Source organism: Mesitornis unicolor, unplaced genomic scaffold (assembly GCF_000695765.1).
Source record: "Mesitornis unicolor isolate BGI_N332 unplaced genomic scaffold, ASM69576v1 scaffold77, whole genome shotgun sequence".
Taxonomy (NCBI): domain Eukaryota; kingdom Metazoa; phylum Chordata; class Aves; order Mesitornithiformes; family Mesitornithidae; genus Mesitornis; species Mesitornis unicolor.
The window spans coordinates 33,060-53,844 of NW_010198187.1; the positions used below are offsets into that span (position 1 = coordinate 33,060).

General features: G+C 38.9%; 1 protein-coding gene across 1 annotated transcript in view; it reads right to left on the minus strand.

The window, feature by feature from the left end:
- DKK2 (dickkopf WNT signaling pathway inhibitor 2) overlaps positions 1-20,785 on the minus strand; it is a 40,487-nt gene that overhangs the window by 9,603 nt on the left and 10,099 nt on the right. The window contains exon 2 of the mRNA XM_010189053.1: positions 6,166-6,180. Coding sequence (XP_010187355.1) covers positions 6,166-6,180 — 15 coding nt within the window. The remainder of the gene's footprint in view (positions 1-6,165; positions 6,181-20,785) is intronic.

Consider the following 20,785-nt stretch of genomic DNA (forward strand, 5'->3'; position numbering starts at 1 on the left):
TCAAGATAAACACAGAAGCTGAGTTGCCCTGTTGCACACAGAGCTAGCCAGCACAAGCGGTGCCTCTTCCAGTGCAGACAGAAAACCTCCAAATACTTTTCCGGTATGAAATCTCACTCATACTGTGGCTCTATGTCATCTCCTGGCCCTTATGGTGGATATCAAAAAGCATTACAGGTCTAGAGCAGAAAAATCTTATTCAACCCCTTTTCTTACAGAACTACCTACATTTTGTGTTCTACTGGGAGGAGGTAGTATCTGTTTGAAGTTGGCCTTGGCTTCAGGGAGACATACAGAGAAAGTAATCTGAAAGACTGCAAATGGATCAATTAAATTCCTGGGTAGATACTATTACCTGAATTAAACTGACATTTATTTAGTGCATTTTGCATATGTTACAGAATTATAAACTCAAAGGTTTAAGTCACTTGGAGTAATCCACCTTACATGTTTATTCAACTTGTTTCACCTTCAATTCCTCATCTAAGTAAAACCTGGAATGAGTTATACTTCAAAATGACTTAAAGGCCAGCACTATCTGCCCAAAATAGGTACAGATGTATGTTGTTTATACCACAGAACAGCAGAAAACTATCACCAGGATGCAGCATATACATTGTAGTTCCCAAGGCAGCACAGCTATGGGTCTTAGTGTTCTATCACAACTTTAAGGCAAATTATCAACCTTAGACCCACATTGGTGTCGCTCTGCTGAATCCTGTCATTTCCAAGGAAGTATACGTTTCCTGCCCCGTGCATGCTGTGTATACTCAGGTGTTCAAGTTTCACCCCCCCACCTTGTACCATAACCAAGGGATTACATAGCACTGCTTCGTTCTCAACATTTGGAGAAACTATGAGCCTCCTATACAGCTTGAATTTTGAAGGAGGCTTCCTGCTCCATAGAACTGGTACCTTACAGAAGTCATGATTCAAAAAGGTTCAAAAGTTTGGGGAACAGTCAGTTTGACACCCAATTTTATGGACTTTGTCTTAATATGTATGATTCATATTGTCTGGTGAACTACTAGCAGCAGCATTACAACAGAGAGCATCAAAACAATGTTAGGTAATCTTTGAAGTCAACAATGTAGTACTAAATCAATGTGACAGGAAGCCTCTAGGTCTTGATTTTATGTCATTTTTGAATGCATTACCAAAGACTGCTCGAAGAATAAAGGTTTGTTAACACGCACTTTGTTCTATGTTCAGCCTTTTCTTGCCCTTTTATCTCTGCCTTTCCCCCACCCCTTTTCTGATGGTGTAGCTTTTTAGTTTTGTCTCTAATTGGCTATTTATCATCTGTTCCAGAGTAAGATTCTTCTGGCTTTTTGATCAACATGTTTGCTGTGATGGATGAATAGTGGGTTGCCAAAAACAGTTTTCCCTCTGGATCTATTAACTCTAGAAGCATGGAGTTTCTTATTAATCAAAGAATACTATCCAGATGGAAAGAGCTAGCAGATTCTATGGTTCACAAAACACCAAGAATTAAACCACAGGTAGATATTTGGATATTGTGGTTGGGAGTAGAATAACACTGCTGGGAACTGGTGGTAAATTACTGTTCTAACACCTGGGTCTGAGCATCCCCAGATCGTGACGCACTTTCAAGGTGGAGCTTCTATTGGGAACCATCTCTGCAAGAATGTAATCACAGCAAGAGACGAGATGACAGCTTTACTTTCTGCAGTATAGCTACTAAGGAAGTAAACTTCCTTTGCTTTTAAACATTCACAAAACCTAGAAAAAGCAAAGGGGAAATCCTATCTTATTACAGTCAGTGGAAAAACTCCCTTTGTCTGCTACAGCGCCTGGAGAGAGAATGTTTCCAGGTTATAAACATTTGTGCAGCATCTGCAGTCCTCACCCTGGAAACTTATTCCTTGCAGAATACGCTTTGCATTGCAGAATACAAAGCATTTAAGACACCAGTTTTCAAAATGCAGTTCCTCTGGCCCTCATGTTTAAAAGGATAACCCTGAAAACATGAGTTCGGGTCAGCTGGAGACACAGCCAGATGCCATATGTCTGAGAAGGATGAACCGCAGTCTCCACCTCTGCAGACTGCTGACTGCAATCTTACATTGTTACTCAATGTCAGCATTATCGTTTGTCTCCTTGATGGTCATTTGTGAGAACACCTGGCACATGCGTCTCTTTCAATCCCCTGTTCTTTCTCTATGCTTCAGAAACTACCACTGTCATCTGACAGTCAAAAAACTTTTCTTTTTTTCCCTGCTCTGCATGAGCCTCTCTGCAATGTGATGGCTGTGCCTGATTCATTGCGAGAGGAGTCGAGTGGGATCAAGTCCTTTGAACTCCAAAGCATCTACAGAGAACTGAAATCGGACATCAGAAATCAGTCAATTCAGCTTTAATATCAGAACAAACAATGCTGAGGCACCTCCACCAGCTCCCACTCTCCAGTCTCATGCACCACAGAGAATTTGGAGATGTTGATACAAAAGTTCTTGAGTTTTAAGGATAGAGAAAGAAAAAAAACAACCAAAAAAATGGGTGATATTTCTCCAGTTCTCTTACATTTGGTCTGCATGAATGATAATAAGAAACAGGATGAGTCAATAACGCAACTTGGGGCTGTCCCCTTCAGAACAACAGGAAGAATTACAACACAAGAGAGCAGCTCCTTATCCTGATCCATTTGAGGAGCAGTTATGCTTGCATGAAGAGCCAGCAGTGCTCATGCTGGGGTCTACCTGCAGAAGAGCAGCTCTCCTGGGAAAGGGCTTGGTCACCTCAGACAACCTCTCTGAAGATATTAGACTCATATTGCTGTACAGCTGACTCCTCAGTAAAAGGAAAAATTATGATACTAGGCTATTAAGCCAAATTATCACACTTTACTCGAAGGAGGCCAAAGATGGCAGAAAAGGAAAGGATCACTAATATCATCATTGAAAAAGTCATTGTACACTTATTATATTATTAAGTTAGAGCTGCCTACTCAACTTCAGCCTGTGGTAAGCAATCAAGGTTTCAACACTATTTACCTTATTCCTTTTTCTTTAAAAAAGCTCCAGGTTTGTTCAAACAAAAAAACAGGAACAGCACACCAAGGCAAGAATAACTTGTGAGTAAAACCAGATGAACACTAACATATTTACATAGTGTAATGACTTCACTATTAATTCAAACAAACCCAGGCCCCAATTCTCAGAAGAGCAAGCTGAGCACATGCAGTCCAGGAGGCAAGAACAGAGTGGCTTCAGACTACATTTGTGTCTGTAGCCCCTGAGTAAGCAAGGACTGCTCTTAGTTTCAGTCTGCAATAACCACTGAGGGGCCATCTTTCATTCCAGACATTGAACTGTGACTACATCCTCTTCTCAATCTTATGGGCCCCTTTCAATTTTCAAGCAAGACTTCCTTCAGTGATAGGCACCATGACACAGAGGAGAAAGGACAGTAGGATTTCCAAAAATACCTAATTCATAGAAAAAAACCCAAACTCTTAATATAATATAAATGAGAGAAAAAATGAGAGAGAAAAAATCCAGACTCAGGTCCACTGCCTACCCAGGACAGCAATTTCTTGATAAAGGTACCAAAAAAAAGTAAATTCAAAGAAACAGGAATAAGCCTATGCAATTTCTGAATCAAGCCAAAATGGACATTGTCCTATTCTAGTGGTTGTCAGCCTATAATTACCTAGGATTCTAGCATTTAACACTTAATTAACTATAAATCTGTTCTCCACCCTCAAAACAAGCTGTTATGCAGCTAAGACTTGTATTTACCCTCTTCCCTGCTACATTTTACCATATATTCTGAACTTATGCTTTCAAGCACTGTCTTCTTGTCTGAAAATAATATTCTTTATGTGGAGTTACGGAATCTCTTCTTTGTTCCTAGATGTCTTGGATGTTGATCAACAAAAAGTCATTAAAGAGTTTAATCCTCTGTGCTTGGCACTACATCAGTCTGAGAGCAGTTTCTTTGTAACAGCCTTTGGAATAAATATCCATTAAAGATTTTTTTCTTTTTCCTTATATGGGTAACCCATGCTTTATAGTGGGTGGCCCTTTCGTTTATCCCGTTACTATATTTCCACTTCTAAAGCTAAGCCAGATGCAGCAACTTGATACTACTTTTTAGTTCACGCAACGTTATTGTAATGAAAACTTCAGTGTGTATCCGATACTTGTTAGGAAAGCCAAAGAAACAGGAACCATGGTAATATTGCACCACCTTCTTGACAACTTTTATTCTGCATGAGTTGGATTCTCCAGGATACTTGCATACTTTGTTAGCAAGCATTTTTTACACAGTCAACCTATATCTGAATCCCTCTTGTTGGTATTATTTGCATTATAACCATGCCCAGGGTGGTGTCTAGTTGCTACACTTTCTTCTAATTCTGCACGATCCGTTCTTTAACTGGTAGATAGTCTACATAAGCAAGTCCAAACAAGGGCTGTTGATTTGTTGGTTTTGATTGTCCTTTCTTCTTTCTTTTTTATTTTAAACAGATGGACCTAAGGTAGTAGGGATTATATGGCTTGGCTATGCCAAGGCCACATAAGGATCCACAGCACACAAGTAATTTTCTTCAACCATCATCCTTTTAACTGTATGATTCTTTCATTTTTCTGAATTTGTATCCTTCCTTTCAGATGTGCTAATTAAAAGTGACTGTGTCATTAACAATTTCCATTATACAGGGATAAAAACCACAAATCAAGGTGGCCACATTTACCAGCCAAGTATGAAAAAATGTAGTCCTACTTTCTAGTCATACCCATGGAAGCATATTTTACATAAATAAATTGATTGCCTAAAGCATATTTCACAGATTAACTTACTCAGCCTATTTAACAGCTGTGAAACAATTCTTAGAGCATGGATATGTGCAGAGCTCTCCTTAAACTCCACGCTGAAGCCAATCATTGACCATGGCTATGTGATCATAGCAAAGGAAGATTTCCTCCCTTACCTTTTTGCTAGAGTGTTTGCTGGAAGTTTTAAAGATGTGATTTGTTGTTTTCCCTGCACTTCACATGTCATTCCACAGGAAGAATGAAAAAAAAAAGTTTTAATTAGGCAGATAAAAATATTTATAACTAAGTCTTGGGCAGTTGAAGTAGCACCAGTGAAATTATTCAAATGCTTGATGTTATTTATATGTTTATGCTTGTGAGAATATAAGCATATTTGTAATAGTTTACTGTACACAAAGCACAATTCATCTCTTAGGCAACAAATTATTTTCCTAGTTACATTGCAAGGAGAGAAAGAAGCAGACTAGACTGATGTGAATGAAAAGTACTTTATCACAGAGAAGTAATAAAGTAGCACGAGATGGCTTTCCTCAGTCAACCAATTCTTTTTCATTTACCTGCTCTTCAAATTCTCCAGGAGACAGGACTGCACAGAACACTTTGCACCCAAAACAAGTGAAACAGTACATTTCCCTGGTAAGGAGCCCTTCGCACCATGTCTTTAGCACTGTGCTGTGAAGAGTGCTAAGGCTTAAGGACTTCTCTCCACCTGCACTGAACCAAGTTACGTCAGCGGTGATTGCACATCTATTCTGCTGAAGGAGCTGCAAAAACCAGGAGGCAGCTCTTTGTGTATCCGAGTGCCTCAACTGACCTGAGTGTTTGCATGTTTTGTGAGAACATGCAAGAAAATAAAAGCAGAAAATGTGCCCTTCCCAGAGACCACTTGGTGCTGAAACAGGTACAACTCCTCCCACTGACTTCAGAAGTTTCTCCCAGGTAGGAAAATCAGCCCTAAAATAACAAAGTATCACTGTTAAAATGTTAGCGTGTCTCCTAAGTTTGGTACATTTTCCTTGAAACCAATTCAACAGATCATATGGCGTAGGGGCAAACAGCACTTTGCCTACTAAGATGTTCTCTCAAAACTGAGGCATTGGGGCACAGCCTTGCAGCTACTTGCTGCCCCATTAATTCAGGAATTTAGGTTTCTGGGAGTCATGCAAAATGGTCACCAGGATATGGCTGAGAGAAGCTCAACGTCAGGTTTTGCCATCATTCCTAAGCCAGTCTCTTGCCAGCTTTCTTGCATGCATAGGAAGGGAAGAGAGGAGAGAGTACATCACCTCTGCAGTGCTTTGCTGCTACAGCTTTGCATTTTGACCCCTGTCCAGATGAGTATAAATAGAAATGCCATTGTCATTGCCATTTGTTTACCCTGAAATCAGTGGCACTAGAGCTATCAGCTTCTACTGCAGCCTGCTTTACAGGTAGCAGTGCTCCCCATGCTGAGTGTGGATGCAAAGGGTAAAGGAAGGAGGAACGATTCCTTCCACCCCCAGTGCCTGCGGGGAAGGAAGAGCTTCCAGAGTCCCAGTTCTTGCTGCTCTGGACACTCCCATGAAGCTCGCTCCAAAGTCTGGACTCTCTGAGGCCATGCTGGAGTTATGCTGTTAACAAATGAATGTATTTTTTTGACATATATAAGTATGGTGCATAGCAAACACCATGCTTATCCCTGAAAACCTGTACTTGGTCCCTTTGGTGCACTGTTCTCATTTCAGTGAGCAGAACCTCATTGAAACATGACACCTCAGGACTTGGCCCGCAGGCAAGACTGCTCTACCTTGTTAACAATTAGGATATACACCGTACAGAGGTAAGCTTTGTCACTAAAGGAAAACATACATTTTCATCAGTATAATTAAAAAAGTCAAAATTCTTGGTTTGAGGGTGTCAGGCTATCTTGGGCTGCAACAATAGGGCATATGAATTACTTAATACTTAGCTTAAGTTTTAGATAGCACATAGAGCACTTACAAAGATTTCCTCTAGTTTAAGTACCTTTATCCAGGTTTATTCAATAGAGGAGATTATTCTTCTCAATTAAAGAAACACAATCATACTGAAGGCTACAGGTTGAATGTGTAAAAAAAGCACTGGGATCACCGATACTAGTGCAGCTACTGAGAGAAGGCCCTCAGTAAGCTGTATCATACAAGTACTGCTCATCAGTTAGGCCTCTCTATACTTCAGAATATTACTTGAACATGCAAATGCAACTACATTGTTATTTTGACATTTTTCTAGAACATTCTGAAAGAACATAATCACACTGCTCCAAAACCTTCCTCTCCAAAACTTTTCTCACTTTTCCTCATCTTGTATTAACAAGATTTACCATGCTTGACCATGAGAACTGGAAAAATAAAGGAAGAAGCACATGTTAATGCAGTTAGCCCAGTTTTCTTTAATCAGAGGACATAGTCTGTCTACACATACCTTTGCAATCATTGACCTCACTACTTCTCTCCTGTATTTCTAAGTCCTCATAGTAAAACTCAGAAGGGAAATCTAAGGCACTGACAAACATATCGCATTAGCAGCAGTGCAATGATCTGTCACACCAGGAAAACCCAGCTGTTTGTAGAGTGATGGTCAACAGGGATTGCATGCTAGAAGCAAAATAAAAATGACTGAATTCTCCCCAGCACCTCTTCCAGCTATTTATAAAAACCTTTGCTGACCTTCTTTCCTCATTTATTTTCAGTGTCAGCTTCTTTTTACTGATGACTAAGCCACAGTTGTTTACTGCATATAAAAAATTCAAGTTAATTACTTTAAAGTCTTTAAGTCAAAGTACATCTGATTTGTAAATGAGAGTCTGTCTTATCCCACCTTTCATGTAAATACACACACACATATCTGAATGGAAAAACATCTGCATATAACAGATTTGTCAAGGAACGTGCAGTAGTACCCTTATAGTTCCTATCAGGTGTAAGTCAAGAAAGACTTTTGAAAAGTTCAAAAGAAAAGCAGCAAACTTGTTTTAATGAGACCCCATTAGGCAGAACTCTGTTCATGACTCTCCCGGATCAGTGCTTTCATTAGCAAGCTACATGAATAATAGCAAAGCTATTTGCACAGCGCTCATCGCTCGGGTGCAATCTCCCACTCTGCCAGAGTGCTGTCTTTTAGATGTTCAATCCAGCGCTGCTGTTATCTACTCTGTGAGGAAAAAAAACTGATGCAAATGAGTGGAAATTTTGTGGCTGGCCAACAAAAGGGCTTTCCCAGCCAAAATCAGAACAAAGGTTTTAATTTATTTAGGAAATCAAAAGGCTAAAAAGGCACGATCTTGAAATCCCTCCCTAATGTGAGAAATCCTTGCTGTGATAGATAACCCCATGGTTTCACTGGGCTTCAGAATGGATTTACTCATTAAATACTTAGCACATGAGTAAAGGTTTGAAGAGCAGGTCATCAATACAGGAAAGCATAAAAAGATTATGAAATGTAAATTTTGTGTTAGTTGGAAGCATTCAATTAGAGGTACTTTAAAGCAACTTGAACAAACTCTTGAAGAGAGGCATACAAACAGTCTGGCTTGTTGACAGAAAAGCTAAGATGTCAATTTTTCTGAAACATCACATTCACTCATCTATGCACAGAGTCATGTCATGGTCTGACAATGTACTCAAAAATCCATTTTGTACATCTGAAATGAAACTCTTTCAAAGCTTAAATAATCTGCTTTTGTAAACTAACCAAGTCTATAAATATTTAAGTCATTAGACACATTTGCGAATCTAAAAATACTTTAAAAACCATTACTCTACTCAGAAAAAGCAGCTGTAGAGCACTCACTAAATCTACTTCCTCTAAGCAAAACCTGTTCCCATTTCAAAATTAAGACTAGTTCAATACATCAGAACGAACACATCTAAGGGAACAAACCAGATTACTTTTTGATCCTAAGACTTTCTCCATATGTAATTATGGCTAAGACAGCACTTATGTTTAGGTTGCTCCATACAGCCACCAAACCTGCTATAGAAAATGACCTAAGTACCACAAAGTGTCCACTACACGCATGGTCCCATCGATTCTGATGGGATTACTGATTGAAGGTTTTGCCCTAAATGAGGGAATACAGGAGCTCGGTACTTTTGATATTAGGCTGCTTGTGGTGAAACAGAAAAGACCCACAGCTGAGAAGAGTGGTGGATCTTTACCATCTACTGTCACCTCTAACTTCAGTGCATGGTGTTGCTCCTCTGCAGGTCCCTGCTAGATGTCTTCCCATGGATCACACAGGTAGTCTGGACCACAAATCTTTTAGTTCTCTAGATTCTACCTAAGTATTGTCCAGAAAAAGGGGCCTAAAATGAGTGATAAAACCTTTACCATTGTTTGGGAGGAGTTAAACCTATTCTTGTCCCCCAGCAGGGTGCCTGCCACCAAGGGGGCTCTAGAGCTGTGCCGGAGCAGGGAGCAGGGCACAAGGCTACAGGCATGGGGCTTGCACTGGCAGGTGTCACCTCTCGAGTGCACACACACAGCACAAAAACACCGCTAATAACACCTCATTTCCTCAGAAGGGCAAAGGTGTGTGTAAAGTACAGTGGCCCTTCCTTTGATGCCTTTGAATTAACTGCTGAATCTCATTTTCAAAATTCAGGAACTAACACATTTCAGAAAATAAACATTATTTCAAAAAAACCCACCAATTTTTACCACAGAGTTTGCAAGAAGTAGTACTACTGAAAAACTACCAGCAGTCTGATGTGGACTCCCAGAGGAGAAACACCAAACAGCAGAAGCAGGAATAATGCACGCTTTTTTTTATCTTTTGGTTTTTTTTAATAACAGCCTTGGGAATAACAAGGCAAAAGGAAAAACTGCAACAAAAAGTGCTAAGAAGGAGATTTGGATACCATTTAGAGCATAGTCTGCTTCCATAACTGGGACTAGTGACTACCATGAGCCAGGGTATCACAGAATCTATATGAATTCTACCACGTTCAACATTTCAAGAGGAGGATACATACGTTTGCCTTCATTCTTGAAAAATGTACCACCTACCTATACCACATGCACATGCTAAAACCTATACAGAGATGCATTGGTGATTTCATTTTTTAAATTCCTTCCCTTATCTAGATATATGCCACATGAAGGTACAGCAGAGATACAAGATGGGACCATGCTGGCATATGGCAAATGATAACAGAATTAAACAATCGACTACATAATTTGCAGTTATTGTTATAACAATGTTGTATATGATTTTCTTCTACTGAGAGGCAGTAGGGGAACCTCAGTTACAGACAAGACCTGCATTGTTCTAAGCAAAGTAGAAATAGGAATTCCAGTGGAAATGCCAGAAGGGTTCAAATCTAGCTCTGTAGTGGATTTACAAAAAGCTGAATGAGGTCCAAAGTCTTTTAGGATATGTCAACAAATCAAATTGAAAACACAGCTATTCCAACAAGGGATCTGTATGTACTTACATACTGCATATTGCTATACCTGCCATGTCAGAATTGGGTTTAGTTAACGTAGTTAGGAAACTCTTCATTTAAGTTTTATTTGCTTCTCCCTTTTGAAAACAGCTTACTACTTTCTTTTTTTCTTTTATGGGCCACCAAATTACATGTGACCAAATGTACCTATTTAGTGAAAATGGGTTCCATTAGTATGTAATCTTATCCTTGCATTGTTTTCTTCTGAAGAAAAATAATGGAGAACAGGTGGTGATGCTTAGCATCAGGCTCCTGTTTCTAGAATTACAATCTACTGGGAGCCACCAGCAATCTCTGAAAGCTGTCACAAGCGCTCAGGAACAAGTATGATCCAGAGCACACTCAATACATTAAAGAGTCTTTTTGAAAATTTAAGTAGGTGTGACAGGAGAAAACTGGCTGAATGGTGCAGGGATTCTAACGTGTCCCTGCAAAGGGTCGTGATTTCCTTCTGCATCCACAATAAATAACTCAAGCTGGCCTCCATTTCCACAGCAGAAATTAGACATTTAAAAAATTCAAATAGGTACCATATGTACTATAAACCTTTCTGGTTTAGCATTCAAATGTAGCAGCATTCACGTTGTTGGAAAATATGGGATTTAAATTCACCTAGAAGAACATTTAAAAGCTGTTCCTTTACGCTTATTCTTTTCCCAATGCCAAAAAAGCCCAGCAGTGTTGATAAATATCTCCCTGATGTAATTTGAAAATCTACTGATGTCACACAGCACAAATATTTATACCCAACAAGTCACAATGCCGCTTGTTGAATGGACATTTCTTTGTTTTATCATCCCATCCTTACCTTACCAAGTAGGAAGATATTTAGAAATAATTCTACATAACCGACAGTTGTGTTTCTCAGTGCATTCTCATGATGAACGTGAGACACAAACAGAAGAAGCTAACAGACCTATGCAAGCAAACAAGCATTATAACCGTGTTTTAAAATTCGGCTTCAAAGTTGAGGAGTAGGACAAAGACAACACATATTTGCACAGCAATTTCAAATTACATACAATTTTACAAAACCAAATGGAAAGCTGGTTGATATCCCTAACTACTGTTCTGTGACAGATATGCCAAGATACATGCTTACCTGAGGAAACAGTTAATGCAGGTTTGTTCTGTGGCATTATAGTTCAAGAAGGATAGGAATTAAAAGAACATAAAGTTATTTGCTGGGGCCAATTTTCTGTTGGTGGAAATTGGCAATCTCCCATTGATTTCTACAGAAATATGTCAAGTTGCACAAAGTAGTTAGATTCTACTTCACATTCCAAATTTCTTGCATAACTATACAAAAGCAATGTTACATTTATTATTACTGTGGTTATTTCTTCTGGAAGACCTTACTCAAAGTCAATGCAGTCCCTGCAAGTTGAAATCAGTTGACACTAGGCTAACTTCAACATGCTTTGGGCCAGGGTGCATATATTTTAGCCATCTTCAGTCTCAACTGTGTTAGCTTTCCTCTAAAATAACAGCCAGTGTGATGAGCTGCAATTCTATAGAAATGATACTCTGATTCAACAGTGCTCAGGAAATTCTTTTACTGCTTCTGGTACTCCTCAAGGTCTTAATGTACAGAGAATGCCCTGCTCTCCAATAAGTCCCGCGAAAGTGTCTCTCCACCTGAAGCCCTGTGGCTACAACAAAAGAAAATTAAAAGATGTCCATTGCTATGAAGATCACACAGAAGAAACTCCACCTTACAGAAGCAAGACAAACCCAGCCCACAGAACGGGGAGACATAACAAGACAAAAGTTTTAGGGGAAAGAGAATGGCAAATATTATTTTTTCTACTTGGCATCATGCTAACAGCAAAGTTTTTCCTAGATGAAAAACACAACTGTTGTCACAGGTTTTTTTTAACCTAAGGAACACTAGGTTTTGTGCTACAAAAACTCCTAATTAGTCTTTCCACCTGAAATCAGACTGCTGAAGTAAGGGATTATGCTAAATTGTGCCATCAGATCCATCTAGAACTAGGTGGTCATTGAACTTCCTTCATAGAGTAAATATTTCCCCCCATTCATCACGTCTGTTAACCTGGATCCAGCTAAATCTCTTCTGGCACATGCATCACCAACAGAATTCCTGACCAAATGAATTTTGGTGACAAATGAACCAGAAAAAGTGCACAGCCTGATCCCAGGAAAGATTTCATCTCCAACAGATAAAACTATCCTCATCCTGTTTGTGAACTGACTGAATTTAAACATTGGCAAACAGTACTCATGGAAGCTCACTATGCCATGTTTAGAGATACCTGTTCTACAATAATTTTACTTCAATTCCAAACTTCAAACTTATCTTCAAAAGATATTTAGAAAAGGAAGTTTGCTATGCTTTGAGCAGTGAATAAGACTGAATAATGAAAATTAGAATCATTAATAATTTAGTCTTGAAGAGATGTAATTTCTATTTTTTTCCTCCTAACAAGAACAGAAGGGTTATTGTCTTTATCAAAACTTCTCGACAAAATGTTATGATATTTTTCCTTCTCCTGGTACTAGAGATTGCAAAACCAGTTCTAATATCATCAGAGTATTGGTAAAAAACAGCAAATAAATGATAATTTTCCTCCTTAATTGACATACCATAATTAGTCTTAATATATATACACATGTGTGCAGATATATAAGTCAGATATAATGTAAAAAATAATACACAGGTTCAAATTAAGATACACTATTACAATAAGGAAGCCAGAGACATTATCTATATTATACCATCCCTAAAATTATGTCCTTGGCTAAAAACCTGGAAGGACTTTAAAGGTAGAAATGCTTAAGTTACTTTGGGAAAATCTTCTTCCACAGTCTGACTGATCACTTGCTAGGTCAATTGCAGCACAAATTTACCTTAGCCTGGGACACAAAGTTTTTGGATATAGCTCTTACAAATATCACAGAATTACAAGTATCGCATTGCTGAGATTTTCTTTCAATTCAGAGAACTTGCACAGGTGGCCAAAATCACTGCAATTCAGGGACAATGAGGTTTTCCAACTCATAATAGCTTAGAGTGATTTTTCTTTTCAGAAAAAGAACTTTGGATTTCAAATATGCATGGCTGCTTGAAGGGGCAGCAGAGTTATAACTCTGCATCTTAATAGGATGACTGGCCATTAAGTCCCTATACTACTTTCCTTTCCTCTGTGCTTGGATAACATACTACTTACTACTACTACTAAGCTTAGCTACATGCTAGAAGCGAATTCTTCTCCTTGTGAAAGGAGAACATAAAGGCAATAATGATGAATTTAACCAAGGAACAACCACATTAGAACAAAAGATAAACAGGGAAATTAATGCCTGATTTTCATTAAAATCTTATTATGTCCTCTATTTTTGTTGCCTTCTGGACATAATGATATTTTACCATCTTTCTTCAAAGAAGAGAAAGCTTCATTTTCAAAACGATGTGTTGCCAGACGCATTTGTCCTGAGTTGTATCATTCTGAACTAGCTAGGAGATGGTAGCTATACATGAATTGTATATATTACATGAGGGATAGCACTCATGGTACCATGATTTCAACAATTTGTTGATAAACAATTTGGTTTTTGCCCAGATTGCACTTCTCCTTAAGCAGAACATTAGTACCTTGTGGCACTTTGTAGACAAACTGCATTGCCCTGCATTTGACACAGTTGTTCACCATTCTCAGTTTGTAAAATCTGGATCCAATTTTCAAATGAAAGATCACTTTGCTGAACAAAGTGGAATTACTTTACCAATGTTTGGTGAATAGGCTCTTTTCAACCTTGGGGGTTATTTATTTAGATTTTTATTCTCTTCAAAATGTTGGTGGAAAATGTTTGTCTGCTGGAGGGGCACCACATGCTTCTGATCTGAAGGCTGACTGACTTCTATTGCCTAAAAAAGCAACGAGTCAGCAAGTACAAATGCAGACAGGAGGTTAAATGATCATTAAGTATCTAAATGAACTGGGAATTACAGCCCCAGTTTCAAAAGTCTGTCAGATGAATTGAGCTCCAGTCTAATTCAGAGTCCTGGGAACTTAGATTTCTATACACTCAAGAGTTTACTAAACTGAACAATATAATATTGCAAAGAGATGGATGAGCGAGTGTGATAGCTGAGAAGGATGGAAAATGAACGCAGTAGTGACCTGCAGATTCAAGAGCAAATGCAGGTTCCCAAAGCAAATACTTTTCATATCTGCAATAAATTGTGTTTTCTTCTGTTTAGAATTTGTACAACTTGTAAATACAGCACATTTTTTTCATTGAAGGATTAAAAAGAAAAAAACAACTTTTTATTCCAATAATTTTTACGGGGAAATGGAGCAGTCCCAGTGAAATTTTGCAGTTTCCATTTCATTTTTTTTCTGTTTCCTCTAAAGTGCTAAAAGCACTCACTAAGTTCTGCTGTTACCAGAAATTCTGGAACCAGAATATATTGTTAAAAAATGGAGTTCCAAAGGTAGAAGATAGGCATGCATTTTTTAAAAACAAATATTTCTTATTGAAGTTCAGAAAAACTAGTGTTTAAAGGAATAATGATTTAAATAGTATAATTTTCAACCTGTGTACTTCCTATGGAAGTTTATGACATTTGACACCATTCTGTGTTAATTTAATCTGCATCTTTCTTCTCTGACAATACTTTACTTCCCATTGTGTAAATGTTTGGATTTAAGTCACTGAGTTCCTTAAAATATCATAGAGCTGTTTCAGGAAGGAGCAGTCCCACAGAATGGGGAAATTCATATGGCCTACAATGAGAAATTTTTGGAATCAGTGCCATAAAAGCTTTGCATGACTGATGACTCAGCAGAACAAACATTAGACTGAAAATGATAAGCTTCCACGCATGGGTGAATCAAAGGATAGTTTTAAAAGTTTCTTTTAATACTAACAATATTCATTAACTCAGAGCTGGTAACTGGAGACTGCAGCTAGGGGGAGCAGCGGAGGGAACACAAAAATTTTAGACTGGGCAAATTCAAACCTTTGCCTGGTATGGAGAGAGATGTGGTGAAAGCAGGGAAATACACTCCCCCAGCACTTGAACTCCATGACTTTTAGTCAGGGTCCCTAAAATCTCTAGTCAAGTAGATGTGAAAGATAAAGTAAGAGATTCTTGGGTTTGACTGTAATCCTGAGTTGCTCTTGCTCCTCAGCTGTCTGTATCTATTTGTAGATGGAGCCAATCAATCCTCTACTTTCCTGGCATGACAGTAGTTTCCACTAAACTGTAGCAACTCTGGAACCATTAGACTTTTCAGAAAGCCGTCAGGTCATTCTAACAGCAGAACTGATAAATACTATTTGCTCTAGTAAAGTGTTCTATTAATACATCACTGAAATACTGTGTATGTAAAGGGAAAAAAATCACACTATTATCTTCCTGAGTTGCGTATTTTCATCAGCTTAGAAAACACTTCATCCAGAGGCAGGAGGAAGTATTGACTGCTTCTGTCATGAGCTCACAAGGAAGTGACACTTACTCAGCTCGGGTCCAAGTTTGCTGACCTTGTCTATGGTGAACTCTGAGATCTGAGCAGAAAAAAGAAGGTGAATTCTGAAGGCAAATTTGAGTCAATTTGGAGTTACATAGAATTTGCCATAGAAGATCACTACAAAATTACAAGATGTATTTATGACATTTGTCACAAATTTGTCATATGTATGCATTTGTATAAAGTATGAAGATACTCAGTCCTGTGTAAAATGATAATTTGGGAGGGAACAATTTACTCATGAACACACAAAAAAAAAAAAATAAAAAAAGAGCTAGATGAAGTAACGAAGGAAAGCAAAAAGAGCCCCAAACCAAAAAACTTCATTCTGAGTGATGAATGACTTGAAAATCTGACCATTTTGTGAAAGTATTTACATCCATAGCTGACTAAATGGTAGCAAAATTCTTTGAAAAGTCTTCCCTGACTTGTATATGCTACATACTTTGTAAATCTGTCCTAAGCCTCTTTGTCTATGTCTTAGTTTTTCCATTTCCTTTTCATTACAGTCATGTTTTCCATTCACCGCAGCAATCTCTTTGGAATATTTAACATGTAGTCTAGAAGTCTCTCTGGATAACAAACTCAAACTGAAGTTCATGGGAGAACTCACATTGATTTCAATGGGCATTGGAGAGGATATGAAAATCAGTGCCCACTGCCATAGATCCAAAGATTGAGTCCAGTAAAGTATTTAAATATTTGCCTGACTAATATTTATATATGCGCATCCTAACTGAGGTAAATGAGACAACACAAATGCTTACATTGAACCATATATGCTTAAGTTTCCTGATAATTTGAGGTAACAAGCTGGGTTATTTATGATACTGTTAAAATATACATTTATATTGATTTATTATGTTGATAAAATAATAAATTAGCAAAGTGGTAGGGTCAGCGTCCTCCTAGTTGCAAATACTCCAAGGAGTAAGAAATAGACAAATACAGAAGCATTTCTCCCAGACACGTTCTCCCAGCTTCAGCCAACAGCAGCTTAGATGCATCTGAAGCTGGAAGTTGTGCCACTGTGTTTAGTACCTACCAGTGCAATCTCTTGTGTGTCTTTCTCATCTTTAAGCAGTTCCCATGTGGCTCCCACAGCATCATGTGGCAAAGAGCTGTACAATGTGAAAAATCAGTTCCTGGCTTTCTGATAATCTCACCATCTACTCTGGGCTCTTCTTCTGGGGCAAATACTGAGTAAGCGCTCCCATTTCTTCATTATTTTAGATCCCTCTGTTCTGTTCTCCCATGGGCATCCCCTTTTCAAACTGGGGCACCGTGCCCTACTTAATTTCTTCTGTGTTAATGTGGTTCTGCTGCTCTGATCATCCCTGCTGCCCTCCTTCTGCATATAATGCCAACTGCTTCTATATCTTTGTATCTGTTATTCAATGCCACAAACTTAGAGATAGAGTAAAAAAGCCCTCCGTTTTGTTCTCAGTTCCTGATGTACTGCTTGGCTTAAAAATAAAATAAAAAATAAAAAATGTCCCTCTCTGCTGCTGCTTCACTATGAACTGATAGCTGAAGTGACTCTAGAAGTTATCACTGTATGTGCCTAACTGCCATCACATTATGCCATGTACACTGCTTTATACCTATAGAAATGGAATTTTACCTGTGGGTTTTATTTTTAAGATATTCAGTATACTGACATCTACTGCAGCTCTTTGTGGGCCATTTAAGTTCTTACTGTTCTGAAAACATTTCATTAAAAACTTCTGTGTCTTACTAATCCCCCATTTCCCAGACAATTTACCAATACATTGAATAGCATTAGTCTGTAAGATTTGTGTCAAACTTTGCTTACAGCCTCCCTGCATTGTGAAAGCTGGCCGTTTAGTCCCATTTATTTTTTCCTTTCTACTCATCAGTTATTAGTTTTTTTCATCAGTTATGAAATGGGTTATCCCTTGGCAATTCAGCTTCTTCAGAGTTTTTTTTACTTGAGCTATAACCCCATTCACAAAAGTATTTGAAGAGCAGCGGTAAATTGCTTGCTAGAAATGGTGGTGTTTGGTTTTGATCTCTCATTAGTCTGGTGAGAGAGTGCTGTTTTGGAACATTAACCCTAATATTATCTTTACGAATATGATTAAGGCTGAGTATTAAGAGAGCATTTTGTGCAGCAGACTGGGCAGAAGAGGGAAGCCTCAGCCTTGCACATGTTATCAGGACAGCAGAGGTTTTTTGTTCTGGAAAATGTTCAGGTGAAGCATACTGTGAAAATAAACTTTAGAAGAAACAATTTTTTCTAAAATATCTTCTAGTAGCTGCCATTTAAATTAATTTCCTGCCAATAGGGTCATTTAGGACAGAAGGGGATCAAAAGTAAAAGCAGTGTGAAATTTTACTAACAAGTGGTCAAAGCATACAAGCACAAAGACTTCCAGTGAAGTCAACAGCACCAGGAGCAGCAAAGCTCCCCATCCTGCAGTAAAACCAACATATGTTGTACTACCGGCAGCACACAAACCATGTTCATGTCTTGCCTGCTAAAGCTATTTCAGCAGAATGGATCACCCTGGCTGAAGTTCAGCCCTGCACCACCTAAGCAGCCCTTCAAGCCCTTCTGGCTCATATCTCACAGAAACTGGTCTGCCCTTCAGCCTATGGGTAAAACTCTAAATTTAAAGTGCTACATCACAAAAGTCTTGAATTTAAAACAAAACAAAAAAAACCCCAACAAAACAACAACCCATCAGAACCCAAACACCCCCCCTCCTCACACACACACAGACTCTATGACTTGAGATTCGCATGCTGACCAACAGCTAGAAGGAGCACTGGAGGTCAAACCAGGGAAAGAAAATGCAGAAACCGAGTGTCGTCTTTGTTGTGCAATCTGTTTTCACAGAATCAGCTAAATCTGAATTAGTGAATTCCACTTAAGCTTTTGCTCCTACTGCTGCTTTATCCACAGTATCTGGGAAATGACTTAGACACATTTCTGAAGAACAGCATGGGTCTGGTGCTTCCAAAAAGCCGAAGTCAATAGGTTCATGTATCAGATACATGTGCCAGGGTAGCCATCCCAGCTGCATAACACATGATGTGTCAACTGCTTTACATAGGGTGGGTCAGGAAGGGGCTCATTACAGAGAAACACTACAGCTCTGTTTGCAACTTCTCTGCATCCTTGTCCAGTTTTACACCAAAAAAAATTACACTGCTTTATGTAAAGGGTTACTCTGGATGGAGACCAAAACACATACAGAAGGGCCACATGAACTGTATTTGATACATTAGATAGAAATCCATCACTGATCTCTTATGTAATCATTTCATTGTTGAAAGAACATAAATTATTCCGATTTATCTTTTTCTGTAATGATAATTACAATAAAATATTCTGATGACCAAATTCTGACCATCTTACATATGTGACAGAAGACAAGAGAGCTCCTTTTCGCTGAGCATGGTTTGCAGTGAGGGAGTCTCAGACGGATGATTTCCTCTAAGCTGAACTTCTCTCCTGCATGGAAAAGGCCATGACCCACTCCCTAGAAGCATACAGAACCTAATTCCCACTGAAAACATTAAGGGAGTAAATACCCTTTAAGTTCGTCCTACCTATAAACAGCGCTTAACCTTTGAGATGGCTTTCTGCGCAGAAGCGTGTTGCTCCTCTTGGAACCATAAAATAACAGAATGTTAGGAGTTGGAAGGGACCTGGAAAGATCATCCAGTCCAACCCCCTCCTGCCAGAGCAGGATCACCTAGACTAGGTCACACAGGAACGTGTCCAGGCAGGTTTTGAATATCTCCAGAGAAGAATAAGACAGGCAATGAGACAGCACATTTTGCATCATAAGGAGCCAGAGTGTGGCATTTCTGGGCAGCATGAGCTTGCGCCTGTGGCCACATTTTTTTGGTGCATCTGCTGGGAAACAGTGCTGGAGGGGAGTGAGTTACATCACTTCTTTGCGTACTGATCTGTCACCACCACTACAGATATTCCCCTCAGCGGACCTGAAAGCTGTTCATGAACACGTGAAGATACCCTCATACGGCTGTTACAGAAGATGACAGAAGAGATGTTTTCCCTTATCCTTAACCCTTCCATTCTGTCCTTTAGCAGTAAAATAGGCTTCAGTTCCACCAAATTCAAGAGTGACAACTGCACCCCAGACCTGGAACTTATATACCGCTATCATACCTGTTTGTACAACATATACACTGGTTTCTGCTCATCTAAAACCTTTACAACAGAGCAAACAGCATTATTGTATGTGTCATTTGTTTGTTCCTGTCAGAGGGGGATTTTATGGGTAACTGATTGAGACAAGAGCCTGAAAATGGATACCCTCTCCAGTGTGGTATGGCATCTCCATCAGCCAGGCCTGTCTGTGGTACATGCCTCTTCAGAAAAATGAAAGGTTTTTACAGTGCTAATCCCTGTTACACAAACAATCTGCAGCCCATTTGGTATTTTTTTGCTTTATTTTTAACAGGGACTTAAAACATATCTTTCCTTAAAATGACAACATTCTTTTCTGCCCTCTTTGTTCATGGGGCTTTGTGTGCTCATAAACAGTTTAAGAGTTCCCTTCACACCTGTGGTGCATATGTGTGCCTGTAATAAAGACTCTCCTATCTATCTTTCACTGATAACTTAAGAGGACAGCGTTTAAGAAAAGGCACCATCCTTGCGACCGTGATGAACCAAAATCAAACCCAAATCCCAAACCTACAGCAGTGATGGTAAGGTCAGCATGCCTGTGGAAGGCTCATAATAAATCTGCTTTCCCAGGGACTGAGGGGTGTCTCTAGTTTTGCTCTCTGATATTTAAAACCTCCATAACCTAAGTTCATTGAAGTACAACAATAACAGAAGTCCCACTTGCATTTTAAATTAATGTCTTCCGCCTATCAGGCATCTCCATGCATGAAGGTCTTTAAATAGTTTACAAATGTTTTTTAATGAAGCCATCCAAAATTCCTGTCAAGCACAGGGCCAATTATGTGCTTCTCAGTTTGGCAAATCAGGAAAGCAAGCAGGGAATAACTA